Source organism: Dipteris shenzhenensis, chromosome 32 (assembly GCF_047967505.1).
Source record: "Dipteris shenzhenensis isolate YYH24624 ecotype China chromosome 32, Dip_SZ_1.0, whole genome shotgun sequence".
Taxonomy (NCBI): Eukaryota; Viridiplantae; Streptophyta; class Polypodiopsida; order Gleicheniales; family Dipteridaceae; genus Dipteris; species Dipteris shenzhenensis.
Window position 1 is genome coordinate 9,511,064 of NC_141627.1, and position 15,553 is coordinate 9,526,616.

The 15,553-nt window shown below is 38.3% G+C and overlaps 1 protein-coding gene across 1 annotated transcript; it reads left to right on the forward strand.

Moving 5' to 3' along the window:
* The first annotated feature begins 4,117 nt into the window (after positions 1 to 4,117).
* On the forward strand, positions 4,118 to 4,657 carry LOC147880277 (pterocarpan synthase 1-like). Its single transcript, XM_087370394.1, has one exon. The coding sequence runs from the start codon at positions 4,118 to 4,120 to the stop codon at positions 4,655 to 4,657; it is 540 nt and encodes a 179-aa protein (XP_087226520.1).
* The last annotated feature ends 10,896 nt before the right edge of the window (positions 4,658 to 15,553 follow it).

The following is a 15,553-nucleotide window of genomic DNA, read 5'->3' on the forward strand; positions in this document are numbered from 1 at the left end:
GGTGCACCCAAATGTGTATGCCACAATAGACTGAAATATCACAAAAAACTTAAAGCTCAAAGCATCAAAAGATGCATCTGACTCATGTGCATATACTATGCATCCATATGAGCAAATCTGGCCCAAAAGAAAATGCCAATAAGTGCCAAATGACTCAAGCGTAAACACCGTCCACTGGCATATGCATCAATAATATCTCATCCAAGAGAGCATAGCACTATCAGTGCATCACCAGCAATGTGTCAAAGCTGTCCCTCAGCATAAAATAGCATCCATGTGCAAAGCGTCCATAAAAAATAGCATCCCACAAGGCAATTTGGGCCTATCAACGCATCCAACAAGGACCGCAATGAATCCAAATGGCCTATAAATCATCCACTGCAACCCAATGCATACCACGAATGAGCACACACTGCTCAAACTGCAACCAGAGTGATCTGCATAAGGTATGCTCAAGAAATCATAGTCCCACGGTAATGAGCGCTACTGAAAATAGAACCTGAGATGCCTCAAAACATGGGCGCCATTGCATAATCGGACTCAGCAAGAAAATCTGCAAATATCTCTCTTCTGCCAGAACTCCAAAATCCCAACCGATGAGTGAGAAATGGGAGTCAACACTTATCCACTGCCATGTGGCATAAATCTAAGGTTTCAAAACCTTAGAATGAAAAATGCATAACAGAGAGACGAAATCGAATACACAGAGATCTATAACTCTGAAAATCCTTCACTGAATCACGCAAGAACTGACAGGTAGGGGTTTTTGGGCGTCCGGAACGTAATGGGACAGACGGTTTTAGAAACCGTGGTCTCAATCACTAGGTCCAACACACGGACTGAAAAACGTTTTTGGAAACAAAGCTGTTTGTAAACTCCACCAAAGTGCAAATGATGAGCAACATAGAAGTTTTAGGGCCTCCTGAGTCCACCGGAACTGACAAATCTACAAATGGTTGCTCCAAACTTGAGTTCCAACACCCGGGCAAAAAACGCAGAAACTGACACAGTGAGTCAAAAATCCACTGAAATGATCCCAGATTCAAGAATGAAGGTGTTTCCAAGCTCAGGCTCTCAAAACCACTTTGCAAAGCCAAAGTGACTTTTCCAAAGATTCCTCCAAGGTCTCTGCACACTCGGATGCAAGTAAAGTCGCCCACAAAGCTTCCCACAGAGCTTCTCCTTCCTCCCACAGAGCTGCTGAGCTTCCAAGCATTCACGCACGCTCAGCTAGATCACCCGGGCTCTGATACCAGTTGAGAGTGCTCTCAACGGAAGTAAGAACGGAAGAAGGAGAGAGAGAGAGACAGAGAGCCACAAAAGTTTTGGTGGGTGCAGAACCACCCTAATCTTCTTTTTCATTCATTTATATATGTGTTTGAGTATTGTACATAACCGGGGTTAAGGCACAGTGACCTTTAACCCCCACATGTCTTATACTAACACATCCATGCACACATGCAGGACTTGCAATAAGTGGGTACCATGCTTATCCTGTTTGTGGGAAGGGTTTGAGTGCGCTTGCACGACGACACTCTAAACATATGAGGAAAATGGTTTATGAAGGTCATGCTTGATACCTTCCGCTAGACCACCATCTCGCGTGTAGAGGCTAGCTTGATCCACCAGCACCATATTTGAAGGCAAGTGACTAGATTCATGCTTGGAGGACAAATGGAGAGAAGCCTCCTCTTGGTATGAAGAGGCTATCCATCTTTCATGAGCTTCCTTATTGGGGTCAGTTACAAATCAATCATCTTTTGGATCCCATGCATATCTTCAAGAATGTGCTATTTGGCCACACTTGGTTGGTGACAGAGACTCGAGAGGAGTGCGAGAAGACTTACGTGCTATGAATAGGATGCCTCATTTATGGCCCCAAGTGCATGTTCAAAAAGTTTTCCTCCCGAAAGCAACATGGATCCTCTCCAAGAGAGAGAGATAGCTGGGCGGACACCCACCTTTTTTGGAACACCGACATGATACATGCGTTCCTTGAAAGGAGCATTTTCAAAGGAAAATAAGCTTAGTAGGCTCAAGTCCCATGATTGGCACAATGTCTTACATGTATTCTAAGCTGTAGGATTAGTGTACCAATAATCGTGATGCATTCGTGTAATTATGATTATGTTATATTATTGACATGACTTCTTTGTTGCTTGGATAGTTCATCCTCCTAATTACAATGAAAGGGTGCTTACAAGATGTTAGAAATGCTATATTCAAGATCAATGGTATTGTGAGGTATGATTACTATCACATTGATTGCATTTTCTTCAATTTAAGTTGAATAATATGTAGACTGATTATGAATCTTACAGGGGCACGTGAAATAGGTGGATATTTGAAAAAGAAATCTGCATATCGATCATCGAGAAGGCTAGGGTGAAAGCCGTATCCTTGCTTGAGAAGCACTTTCCCTTGAGAATTTTGACAACTCAAGTGCACTTGCTTGTGCACATAGTTGATGAGGTGGCCATTGCAGGTGCTGTTCAAAGTCGGTGGATGTTTTTTCTCGAGCAAGCTTGGCATAACAAGGATGATGATCGCATCGTTGGCGAGGCTCCCCAAGGAAAAGGGATTGAAAGAAAGATGAGTGAAGAGAAAATGAAGAAATTCAATAAGTTTTGTATCCTCAATAGCAAGGAGATGCAGAAGTGGATTGAGAAATATGAAGCGGCCAAAGCAAAAATAATAAATGCAAGGATGAGATTCAAAGTAATGCACATGCAAGTGCAACCATCTCCATGGGATCTCATCCTTCTCCCCACTCACATGTCACTTGATTGGCTACAACTGGCTCTACGTAAAGCCGAACATGATGGAGAGACAATAAACAAGTGTGAGCAAGAGTTATCATCTGGATGTATGATGCATGTAAGTTTCTTACCTATTGACATAATCAAGTAATTATCTGTGGCAATATACACTATAAAATAGATGCATCCTCATTGTTTTAATGATGCTCTTTTGCAGTACAAAAAGTGTAGTGCATTACGGTCATATGGATGACATTTTTGCGTGGAACGCATCGATTCAAAGAGAGTCACATATGACAATGGAGTCATGGCTAACTTCACACAAGATAGCTAAGATACCAATCTTCTCTCCTGATAGTTGGATTATTGTGGGACCATAAGTGAAATCTATGAAATTGATTTTAGACATTTTAGTATTTTCATTCTTGATGTAAAATGGTTTAGAACTATTTACAACGGTCCCCATGCTACATTGAGGAAAGACAGTAGTGGTTCTTTGTGATAGACTCCACCAAACTTTGGACCGATGAAAGTGATACTTTTATTCTTCCAGAGCATTGTGAGTTGATGCATACTAATGATTTAATTAATTGAATGCTTTCATTTTTAAAGATCAATTGGTACATGTACTTAAGCATAAATTCATATAATTGATGGCATTTGACACCCATCTTCAATATAGGTGGTTTTTCATCCGGATCATTTTGATCCAATATGGTGGTACAGGATCCAAGTTGCACCATGAATTAAACAGAATTTTGAAGATAGAGATATAGATATGGAGATGCCACTACCAATGCCAGATCTAGCGAAGAGGGGGAAACTTTTTCTCCCATCACAACCTTGTGACGCCTCAATTTGATGTCGAATCTCGGTTGTGTAAGATCATAAAAGGTGCAAGTGCCTTTCGAAACTTATGTTACAAAATTCAAGTTAAAGTATGTGTGCCATTGACGTTTCTAGGCCTCCTAAATTTAGCAGATCTGTGTTTTCGAGGCAAGTCATGTGGAGGAACATGGAGGCAAAGCCGAAAAACACGAGACGACGTGAGAAACGTACAGTCCCGGATTGACCGGTGTATACCTCACCGGGAGCTGTAAAGCCACAAGCTCATACAGTTGGGATTGATCATGGGCCCTCTCAACGCTTGGGATCTTGATCCGTACATGCGTATCTTCGACAAGAAGCTCCTTGGGGATCTTGATTTGTACAGTTGCGTAGTAGATATCTTGATCTGCACATTAGTTGCGTAGTCGATCTTCGACACGGAACTCCTATAACAGAAGTCATATTTACGTAGCACATCATGCAGGTTTGAATTCGTATCCGCTGTTGCCTCTCAGACCTGCACGACGGTCATGGCGCTCTTCCATATATCTTCTTCCCTTTCCTCGATTAATTTTCGTTTGTCAGTCTGTATCCTCCTTGCCCTCGTCGTTTCTGGCTACGCTCATGGTTCAGGTCCACACCCATACAAGAAGAGCACCCTTACCTTCTTTCTGCAGGTCTTTAGAGGCCCCCTTGACCTTTCTCCTCTGCTCCCTGCCATCAATAGTAGCCTCACGAACCAGTTGGGGAGTACACAAGTTTTCGCATTGAACGTCACCAAAACAGAAGATCGAAACTCCCGGCTCGTCGGGTACGCTAGGGGATTCGCCATTGACGTCAGCTATGATTCCGCCTTTCACGCCTTGGAGCTGGAGGTCATCACTTATGATGATGGGTACTACAACGGAAGCATCAGCTACCAGGGCCAGCTTGACAACGGTCCGGCGGAACTTGCTGTGGTCGGAGGTACTGGAAGCTTCAGAGGCGTGAGAGGCTACGTCCTAGTCAATCAGACGGTGGTTGATGTACGTTACGCGACATTTCGTCACGACCTTCATTTTGTCCATTAGCGGATTCATGTGGAGAGCTAACAATATAGATATTTCCTTTGTGGATAGAGAAAGTGAAAGGTCTGATCTTCGGGGACAGCAATTAAGGTATTGGCCCTTCCTAGTTGTAACTACTAACAATCTTCTTCATTAGTTTCTTTTTCTTGTTTTCTTTCTTTGGAGTTTGTTCGTTGTTGGCCCTCCTCAGGGTCTATGGAGAGATGAATCACTTTCATTGTTCACAAGTTACTTCATTTGGTTAAGTTGACCATGTTAATGGCATGTTAATGGGTGTTTAGGGTTAGAATTAGTGGTAGTTTAGGCCATTGTAAATGAGTTTTAGGTTAGGCTTTTGTCTTAGGGTCCTAAATGATTTTGTGACTTTGTGTGGATTAAGTTTTTGGCCTTACATGAGAGGTAGTGAATCATTTTGTCATTTATGATTTAGCTTCTATGACACCACCTCATGTTTAATGGCCTATCCCCTCTTTCATCTCTTTTCTCTCCTCTCTTTTCACTCATCCACCTTTCCCCATATTCATTCACCTTTACCTGCATTTTTCTTTCATACACCTTTTGTTACCCTTTTACAAGTTATTGGAAAGTTTTATTGTAATATTTATTTGAGCTATTTTACCTTTTCTCTAAAGGGGGTCTTAGTTATTGTGCCACCTTGTTGAAAGGAATGCCATACTGGTGACTTCAACATAGGTACCTCTAAAAAAAACCTCTATCAATAAATCTACAAACCATGATGGACCACTTTGGAGAATTCAAAGAACCAACAGTTATTCATTCACATAATAGATAGACCATTGCATTGCATACATTTACGCATATTAGTGAACACTGACACCTACAATAACATTCCAAAAGGTAGGGCTGTAGGGGATTCCCACCTTGTTTTTTGTTAGCATTGCCTCCTTGGCATTGTAAGTGTAGCTTTTTGTTATTTAAAGATGGTTGCTTAGATGAAAGAGGCTATGTCAAGCTAAATTAAGCCATAAAGACCAAGCGGTACTGTATATAAGCTTAGTGTAGCTTTTTGTTATTTAAATATGGTTGCTTAGATGAAAGAGGCTATGTCAAGCTAAATTAAGCCATAAAGACCAAGCGGTACTATATATAAGCTTCCCAATACACTTCCACCTGCATTGTTTAAAAACTTAGTGTCCCTCACAAGTTGGAAGTGACACGGTACAAGAGCTTGTGCCACATGGAGACTTCTATAGGTGATTTTGATTGTGAGTAGTGTTTGTATCCTTTACGATTTGTAAGGTATTGATAGTTTATACTAATTCTAAACCTCATCCTTGAAAACAATAATTGCAAATGAATGAATGATTTTTAATCACAATAATGTTTAGATCAATATGTTTAAGGCAAACATTTTTATAATCTTTGTCTTAAATGCTTTGATGCTGGTTCTTCTAGCCATTATCATCATCCTACCAGGTACAAGATAGGAATAGACTACTCAACAATCCTATGACCTCCACTATGAAACGATCAATTCATGTGCTTGTGAGTTCCCTCAATATCATAATGAACTAAAGTAAATTGTATAACTTTGTAAACATGGAAAACAAAAAATTTCAATTTTGAGCAAAATTTATACATTGAACACATGACAAAATAGTGGCCTAATTTTTTTTTTCAAGGAATGCTTTAAGAGTCTTATTAAGCTAAGTTTGTGGAGAACCTATGTATACAACATGATACATTATTAGCAAAGGCAAAAAAACTATATGAGAAATATGGCACCATCAAATCCTCAAATCGAAGTGTACTACAATACTTGATGATATTTACTTATGTTGCATGTGTATTTATGTTGCTACGTGGATTACTCCCAACAATTTTAGGACCACATCTCACATTCTTTGCTCTGATGGAAACGCTCAAATGTATGCATCTTTTGTTTTTAAGAGCTATTCGTATGTGAGGACGAGGGTTTTTCTTCGCGGTGGTGCTTCCTTCATTTACAGTGCAAATGTGTCTTCCATTTTCATTTGAGCATTTTACCATCCTTAGCCTTCTCCTTGTTCTTGATTAGGTTTTTAAACTTTCCTATCTTATAGCCTCTACTTAGCTCTATTCATGTCCCTTGCAAGAGCCTTGCAAGCCATGCCAAAACATATAAAGACTATTTGCTTAAATATTGAGGTACCCCTCATGGCTATACCAAGTTTCAAATCCAAATCAAAGTTCATTCCAAGGGGCGGGGGGGGTAGGCGGGTGAGGGGGGGAGGAGAAATAGGAGCAAGAAGAGGAGAAAGGATAAGTAACAAGAGCACAGAGGGAAAAGTGGTACCGAATCAAATTGTAACTTAGAGAGGAAAGTGATAGGAGCCCAAAGATAAAAGAAAAGAGACTTTAAGAAAGAAACAACAAGATTGGCAATAGAGGAGAAGCAATGAAACTTTGAAGGCTAATGTGAGAGATGTGAAGTTCTAGACGAGACCCATGATCACGGTTTGCATCCTCTAGCCATAACTTCACCAAATTGGACTTCTTGATGACCCCCAAACAAGTGTTATGTGGGCCCAAATCCTTGAAAAGGCCCAAATGCAAAATTGGATGCTAATCGGTTTGATGCTATGGATTATGAAAGTTTTATGGGGACCATTATAAGGAACTGCATGGAAAAAGAAGCAATACAAACTGGCAAATGGCATTGCATTTATTCAAAATGCACTACATGTGTAATTCTATTGCATCCATTTTAGGGTGAATTAAGCTATGCATATCACCAAAGATCAATGTTTTAAGACCGTTATTTAGTAGCTTCACAAGTGTGGAGTCCATTTTGTTAAATGCGTATAGTTGGTCATAACTAACGTAATGTGGACTCAAACTTTATGGTTCTTTTTTCGGTGCTTTAAAAGTACTTAGACTACAAATCTATTGAAATTAATGTACACTTGGTATCCCTCATAGCTTCAAAGCACTTGAAGCACCCTAATACTCTTGGGGAACATAAGGAATTCTAAAAAAGCATGTGATTTTGAATGTATATAAAGCACCAAAGGTGTACCACCTTACCATGCTTTCATCCAGTGGTAAACAAACCTAGAAAAATGTGATGGAGCATGCCCTCAAATGTGCATGTGCAATTTTGGTGCATTGGCACACACTGCCTTATAATACCAAATGTTGTCAATTAGTTTTTCCCTTGAGTTGCAAAAATTTCAACTAATACACTTTTGAATGAACACATACAACCATTTGCATCATTTGCAATGGTTATCATGGATGATTTTTTCATGTTAATTTCATTAAGAATTGAAACTTTAATATTAGTGTTGAAAGTTTGTATGCCCCAATAGAAATAAATCTTTGAAGCGTTCATCAAGATTTGAAACTTTTATGCAAAAAAAGTTAAAATTTCGCTAGGATTTACATCTTTTAGAAGAAAATATATAAAAGAATACTATATTCTATCAATATTGTGAAACTAAAAAAATTGCCTGAATAAACTTTCAATATTTTATACTAATAAATAAGTATAGCTTCGATAAAAACATCCATGATGGTTATTTTCACAGTAACTATGTCAAAGATTTATTTTTTGGGGTAAAAGATTGAAATTGTCAATACAAGCATGGGTAAAAGATTGAAATTGTCAAGACAAGCATGTATACAAACATTGCTAAGGACTCAATAAAACTATCATTATTAAAGTTGATATAAGAATAAATGTATCAATTAAATAGATGCTTATATTGACATTTATGAAGGCTTCGAGAGCATGCTTTGACTAGGTTGAATCACTCAAAGATAATATTTTTGACATTTATGAAGGCTTTGAGAGCATGCTTTGACGAGGCTGAATCACTCAAACATAATATTTTTGACATTTATGAAGGCTTCGAGAGCATGCTTCCACACACACTAGACCGAATCACTCAAACATAATATTTTTGCCACGTCTTTATAATGCATGAGAACATGGATTAAAAGTAATCCTTTCCATTATAAACTCAAGACATTCTCTCTCTTACTCAATCATGCAAAAAAAGGTCACACAATTCGACCAATTTTAAAGGACAAGTTTATCTTGATGACTCAAACTAACAAGGCATTGACTTCCTAACACAAAACAAGTATGAGAAAGCGCATACTCTTCAATGCTAGCTCTTGAAAAAAAAAAATCATAAAAAGGCCCAACCTGTGTTCCTCCAAAGTTGAATCTTCCATGATGCAAGCTTTCCCTGAGCATAAACTCTTTGACTGCTCATCTTTTTGTCTTTTCTAGCATTGCTTCTCTATATGTCCTAGCTCTCCACAGTACTCATACCCACATTTGCTCTTCCTCAATCTCTTCTTATCTTGATCTTCAATAGTATATGTTGGTTCCTTCCATGACAACGAAGGCACTTCTCTTTTCTCTTCAATCAATAGAAAAGATAGAGCATCTAGGAAATGCATGATGTTGTCTTTCACAACTCTATTGCGAGAAAAGCAAAAATCTATCCTCCCACATTATATTCGGTGACCTCGTTTTCCTCCTTTATTCCCCATACTCCTCACCCCTACCAAGCCCCTCTCTCAACACTTGTGCTCCCTCTCCACCCTTCTTCCTCTCTGCTTGTGTGAAAGGAAGTTTTGAAAGAAGGTGTCTCTCTTTAAGCAATGTAGGTACATTTTTTGTGAGATTTCATTTTGTGAGTGTTGAAGCATGTTTCTCCTTGCATTGCTAAGCCTATGTGCTAATTTTCATGATTGATTTTCAGAGATTAAGGACAAAAAAAGAGATTCAATGGTGAAAGAAAGAAGACTCACTTCTTCTCTTTTTGGTATTTCTCTTCCTCCTCTTTTCCTTCCTTTTGTGCTTTCTCCTTGTTTGTAGGTTTATGCTCGTCCCCTCAATCCAATCCCTTTGGAAAGTTGCTTCTCCAAACTCCTCCTTTCTCTAACTAGTTATCTGAAAAATTTGTATGTTTCCTCTCTTTTGTAGGGTCAGTCCACAAAACACCGAGCGGGACTTTTCCAGGTAAGAAAGTGCTTCCTCTTTTTTTCTTTTTTTGTTTCTGTTATTTGCATTGGCCTGTAGCTAGCGCTTTAAGCACTAGCTGCAGTGATGGGTGTAGGAACCCTTTCTTCCCCTCTCTTCTCTTATTCCCTCTTCTTCCCCTCTTTTCCTCTTTTCCTCCCTCTTTCCCTCCCTCTCTTATTTCCTCTTCTTCCTCTCTTTTCTTCTTTTCCCGTCTCTTTTTTCATTCTCTTTTCCCCTCTTCCTTCCTCTTCCTTCTCTTCTTTTCCCCTCTCTTATTTCCTCTCTTTCATCCTCTTTTCTCTTCTTTTCATAAGCATATGCATTTGTCTATGCTTATGCTTATGCATGAGCATATGCTCATATGCTTTTTCCCTCTCTTTTTTCTTTCTCTTTTCCCCTCTTCCTTCTCTTCTTTTCCCCTCTCTTACTTCCTCTCTTTCATCATCTTTTCTCCTCTTTTCATAAGCATATGCATTTGACTATGCTTATGCATGAGCATATGCTCATATGCTCATGCATAAGCATAAGCATAAGCATATGCTTTTTCTCTTTTTCTCTTTTTTCCTCTCTTTTCTTCTTTTCCCCTCTCTTTTTTCCTTCTCTTTTCCCCTCTTTCTTTCTCTTCTTTCTCTTCTTTCTCTTCTTTTCCCCTCTCTTATTTCCTCTCTTTCATCCTCTTTTCTCTTCTTTTCATAAGCATATTCATTTGTCTATGTATCTCTCTCATAAGCTTATGCTTATGCATGAGCATATGCTCATATGCTCATGCATAAGCATAAGCATATGCTTTCTCTCTTTTTCTCTTTTTTCCCCTCTTTTCTTCTTTTCTCCTCTCTTTTCTTATTTTCCCCTCTTCTTTTTCCTTCTCTTATGCTTATGCTCTTTTCCCCTCTCTTTTTTCATTCTTTTCCCCCCTCTTCCTCTTCCTTCTCTTCTTTTCCCCTCTCTTATTTCCTCTCTTTCATCCTCTTTTCTCTTCTTTTCATAAGCATATGCATTTGCCTATGCTTATGCTCATATGCTTATGCTTATGCATGAGCAAATGCTCATATGCTTTTCCCCTCTCTTTTTTCCTTCTCTTTTCCCCTCTTCCTTTCTCTTCTTTCTCTTCTTTTCCCCTCTCTTAATTCTTCTCTTTCATCCTCTCTTCTATTTTCTTCATAAGCATATGCATTTGCCTATGCTTATGCTTATGCATGAGCATATGCTCATATGCTCATATGCTTTTCCCCTCTCTTTTTTCCTTCTCTTTTCCCCTCTTCCTTTCTCTTCTTTCTCTTCTTTTCCCCTCTCTTATTTCCTCTCTTTCATCGTCTTTTCTCTTCTTTTCATAAGCATATGCATTTGCCTATGCTTATGCTTATGCATGAGCATATGCTCATATGCTCATGCATAAGCATAAGAATATGCTTTCTCTCTTTCTCTTTTTTTCTCTATTTTCTTCTTTTCTCCTCTCTTTTCTTATTTTCCCCTCTTCTTTTTCCTTCTCTTATGCTTATGCTCTTTTCCCCTCTCTTTTTTCATTCTCTTTTCCCCTCTTCCTTCCTCTTTCTTCTCTTCTTTTCCCCTCTCTTATTTCCTCTCTTTCATCCTCTTTTCTCTTCTTTTCATAAGCATATGCATTTGCCTATGCTTATGCTTATGCATGAGCATATTCTCATATGCTTTTCCCCCCTCTTTTTTCCTTCTCTTTCCCCCTCTTCCTTCCTCTTCCTTCTCTTCTTTTCCCCTCTCTTATTTCCTCTCTTTCATAATAAGCGTATGCATTTGCCTATGCTTATGCTCAGCTCTACGATGGGTTGCCTTCCCACAGACAAAGAGGCGAGATGTGCATTCCACAGAGGAACAAAGCTGTGGTTTATTGAGATGGAGGCCATGGGAGCAATGGTCGATTGGTTGCTCGCATGGTATAAGTCTACTCCTACTTGTAATCTTACTTTTTAAATTGTTTTATTCTTTAAGTTCTAATCTAATTTCCAATTAATATGGTTTCACTCTTAGAGTGCAAGCTCGAACGTCCCATCAGTGGAGGTGAGTGGTGATGATGAGGGGTTTGGCTTACACGGCTTCGACGAGGGCCAGGGATCAGGCGTAGCTCACAAGGGTCAAGGAACAGACGAGAGTGACCACAACGAGGACGAGGAATGAGGACGATGATTTGGATGAGCAGTAAATACTTATTTCATTAATTTTGGACTCATATGTCTACATTTGGACTATTCCTAAAACTCCTTCCCAAATGAAAAGTTTACTTTATGAAAATGTTGTTCGAGAATCAAAAGTTTACTTTTTGGCAATGTCATTTCCACGTAATAAATTTTAGAATATCTCTCTATAATGTTGCACTTAATAACCATTTAAATTAATAATTTAATAAAAAATAATAGTTTCATTACTCTTTAATTAATAAAAGCAATATAAATGTATGAAAAAATTATATGTATTCATGCATGCATGTATGTATGTATGGATGCATGCATGTATGGATGGATGTATGTATGTATGTATGTATGTATGGCCCATGCATGACATTAATTTACCATAAGAGTCCTCTAAAATCTTCAAGATATCATAACAGTATTAACAAACACCTTTTGAGAGTTTAAAAACTCTAAAATCTGTTAGATATGGAGTCACACACAATGCTGCACATGCATGCATGGAACGTACATGTCCTTGGTTCATCGATCAAAGGCCATTGATACATATGGTGGGACCAGTGCACTGCACTGTCCACATGGCATGGGCATGCCCATAAGACTTTTATATTTATATTTATATAGCTAAGGTCCATGTATGAGACTAATTTACCATTTGAGTCTTCTAAAATCTCCAAGACTTAATAACGGTCTTAATAAACACCTTTTAGAGTTTAGAGTTTTGGAACTCAAATCGCCAAGACTTAATAATGGTGTCAATAAACACCTTTTAAAGTTTTTGTAAAAATCGTAGCATAACTTTTTATTTTAAAGAATCTTAATTTAAAAGTTTAACTTTTTCTTAACCTATTAATAACTTTAATAAATAAAAATTATTTAAATCCATGGATAAACTATATGTGTGTGTGTGTGTGCGCGTGTGTATGTATGCATGTATGTATGTACATACATACGTATGTATATATATATATAAGGTCCATGCATTAGATTGATTTACCACAAGAGTCCTTTAAAATCTCCAAGACTTAATAACGGTGTTAATAAACACCTTTTAGAGTTTTGAAACTCTAAAATCTCCAAGACTTAATAACGGTGCCAATAAACACCATTCAGAGTTTCAAAAAGCAAAAATGGTATAATTTCAAAGAACTTTATAATGGTGCTAATAAACACCTTGCAATAGTTACAAAGATTTTTTAAGCAAACACCTTCAAATGACGTATCTTGATGGAGGGGGAAAGAAAGGGAGATTTGTTTTTTTTTTTAAATTAAAATTTTATTTTATTTTATTTTGTTTTTTTCGCCGCCTCTGCATTGCCGATCTCTTGGACAAGGGAGGGAGGAAGGAGAGGAGAAGGGAAGAGAGAGGGAGAGAAGGGAGGAGAATGGGAAGAGAGAGGGAGAGAAGGGAGGAGAAAGGGAAGGAAGAGGGAGAGGGGGAACAGAGCGCAACGTGAGGGAGAGGGAGAGGGAGGAAGGGAGGGGACCATGAACACTTATTTCATTAATTTTGGACTCATATGTCTACTTTTGGACTATTCCTTAAAATCCTTCCCAACTGAAAAGTTTACTTTATGAAACTGTCATTCGAGAATCAAAAGTTTACTTTCTGGCACTATCATTTTCACATAAGACATTTCAAAATATCTCTCTACAATGTTGTACAAATAATGCAAAAACTACTATTAAATCCTAAATTTGTATTTCTTGTTTATAAGAATCATATTCTTAAAATAAAAAATCCGAGTTATTAGTTTAAATCCATGAAAAACCATGCTATTGAGGATTCACAACATTTTAAAAATGTATACATAAGAGACCTGTAAGACTCTTTTTACTTTCAATGCAGAAAACTATAACACTCTTGAATATTCAAGAAATTAAAAGGTTTATATACACATGAGACATGATGGAAGCCTCTTTTGTACTCCAAAAAATAGCAATAGCTATGCTTGCAATTTTACATTATCATGTCATAAGTTTTACAACAAATAGTGCTCTGGATGAGTCTTTGTACAAAGGATCTCCTGTGGCCTTTTCAATAATTTAATTTTTCCTTTACAATGAGTTTAGTACAAATGGGCGATCCAAACATTTGCTTGTTTGAATGTCCTTTTCTATCATGATCACAGAAATGAGCGATCCAAACATTTGCTTGTTCAGAATGTCCTTTCTGTCGTCACTTGTCGCTTGGGTGCCATCTTCATTCACTCTCATCTGACAACCACCACCACCTTCACTAGACTTTCTCGATATTTGAATGGTGTTATCATGGGCATTCTTCATTTGCGCTATCTCCTTCTACTTCCTCCCAGGCGAGCATCTTTGTGAACTCTGTAATGTGCGTAATAATTGGTTGCGGTAATTTTATTTTGTCTTCTACATCATACCCCATGTGCTTCTTTGTTTTCTTTGACCTTGATTTCCAGGATACTATGACTGTCTCTGTGGAAAGTCTTGAAATTTCTTCATGGTTTGGGACCCATTCCTTTTTCAAACAACTACTATACAATGTACTGTTATCTTGGTTCTCCTTCCTGCCCCTTGGCTCATACCATACCACTGTAAATGTTGTAGCTCTCCCCCGGTCATCCATGCTCACGTCAACTACTTTTGCAACCCAAAACTTCACGTTCTCATGTTCATCATCCGATGGTCGAACTGCAACAAAACAATGGACATCTATGTCTATTTGTGGCATAAACTCTCTCTTCTTGGATCCACAATATGGATGTGGGAGCAATGATTCAAACTCATTTTCAAAGAGACCACATGCTGGACGCAAGTCATTACCAACATTTGGCCAAAATAAAGGCCGTTCTGCCTTAATATCATCTTCTCGCATTTTTGCAAGGTCCTTTATCAATTGGTAGGTCTTGCTAATTACAACAGTAGTGTGTTCCTTCCAAGAGGGCTTCCAATCAGGAAATCTCCGGAGCATTTCCTCTTTGTATGCAATAAAAGCTTTTAAGCCTTCTATTTCACCTTTGGATTTCTCGCTGATTTCTTTTATAGGAGCCCATGTTGGATGCATTTCTTTGCTCGGGATTGAAGTTAAGAGAGAGTAAGGTTCTTCAGGTTCCCATTTTGTATCAAGAGAATAGTGTTGCCATTGCATCACTGGTTTTTCATCCTTTAAGAAAAATCGAAAATAGTGTGGAGCGCTATGACCAATCAGGGCATCACCACCTTTTTGTATGAAAGGTAGAATAAAGCTCTTCCAATCATACATCCTCTCAACCATTGAGCATATTGTTCCTTCCTTACGGCCACCAACTTGCCTCCCGCATTTTCTTATCAAGTCATCCATTGTCTCCATGTCCTTGTGTTTTAGTTCTCTTGAAACTGTGCTAAATACCTGATCGATATCCTCATGTGTGTGCCCAACCAACAAAAACCCAACTTCAATCTCATTGAAGATTCTATGAGCGATTAGCATTGAGCAAAATGCAAAGAAGAGTACATTCTTATTCTCTCGTCCGCAATTGTCTGCTTGTATTCTCAAAGTTGCTGGTAGGCGACCTTTTTCTGCATGTACATTGTGAATTGCCTTCATAACGGATGTTACAACTTTATTGCTATCGTGTAGATGCAAGGAATCAATCCATATGTCTGCAAAAAACTTAAATCCGTGCACTAACACTCCACATAGATGTGTCTTTAAAAAGTATTTGCCTTGTAGCTTAGGTGGAGTGTTAACGAATCGAGGTAATGTTGTTGTATTTTGATCCATACCATCTACAATAATGCACATGTACT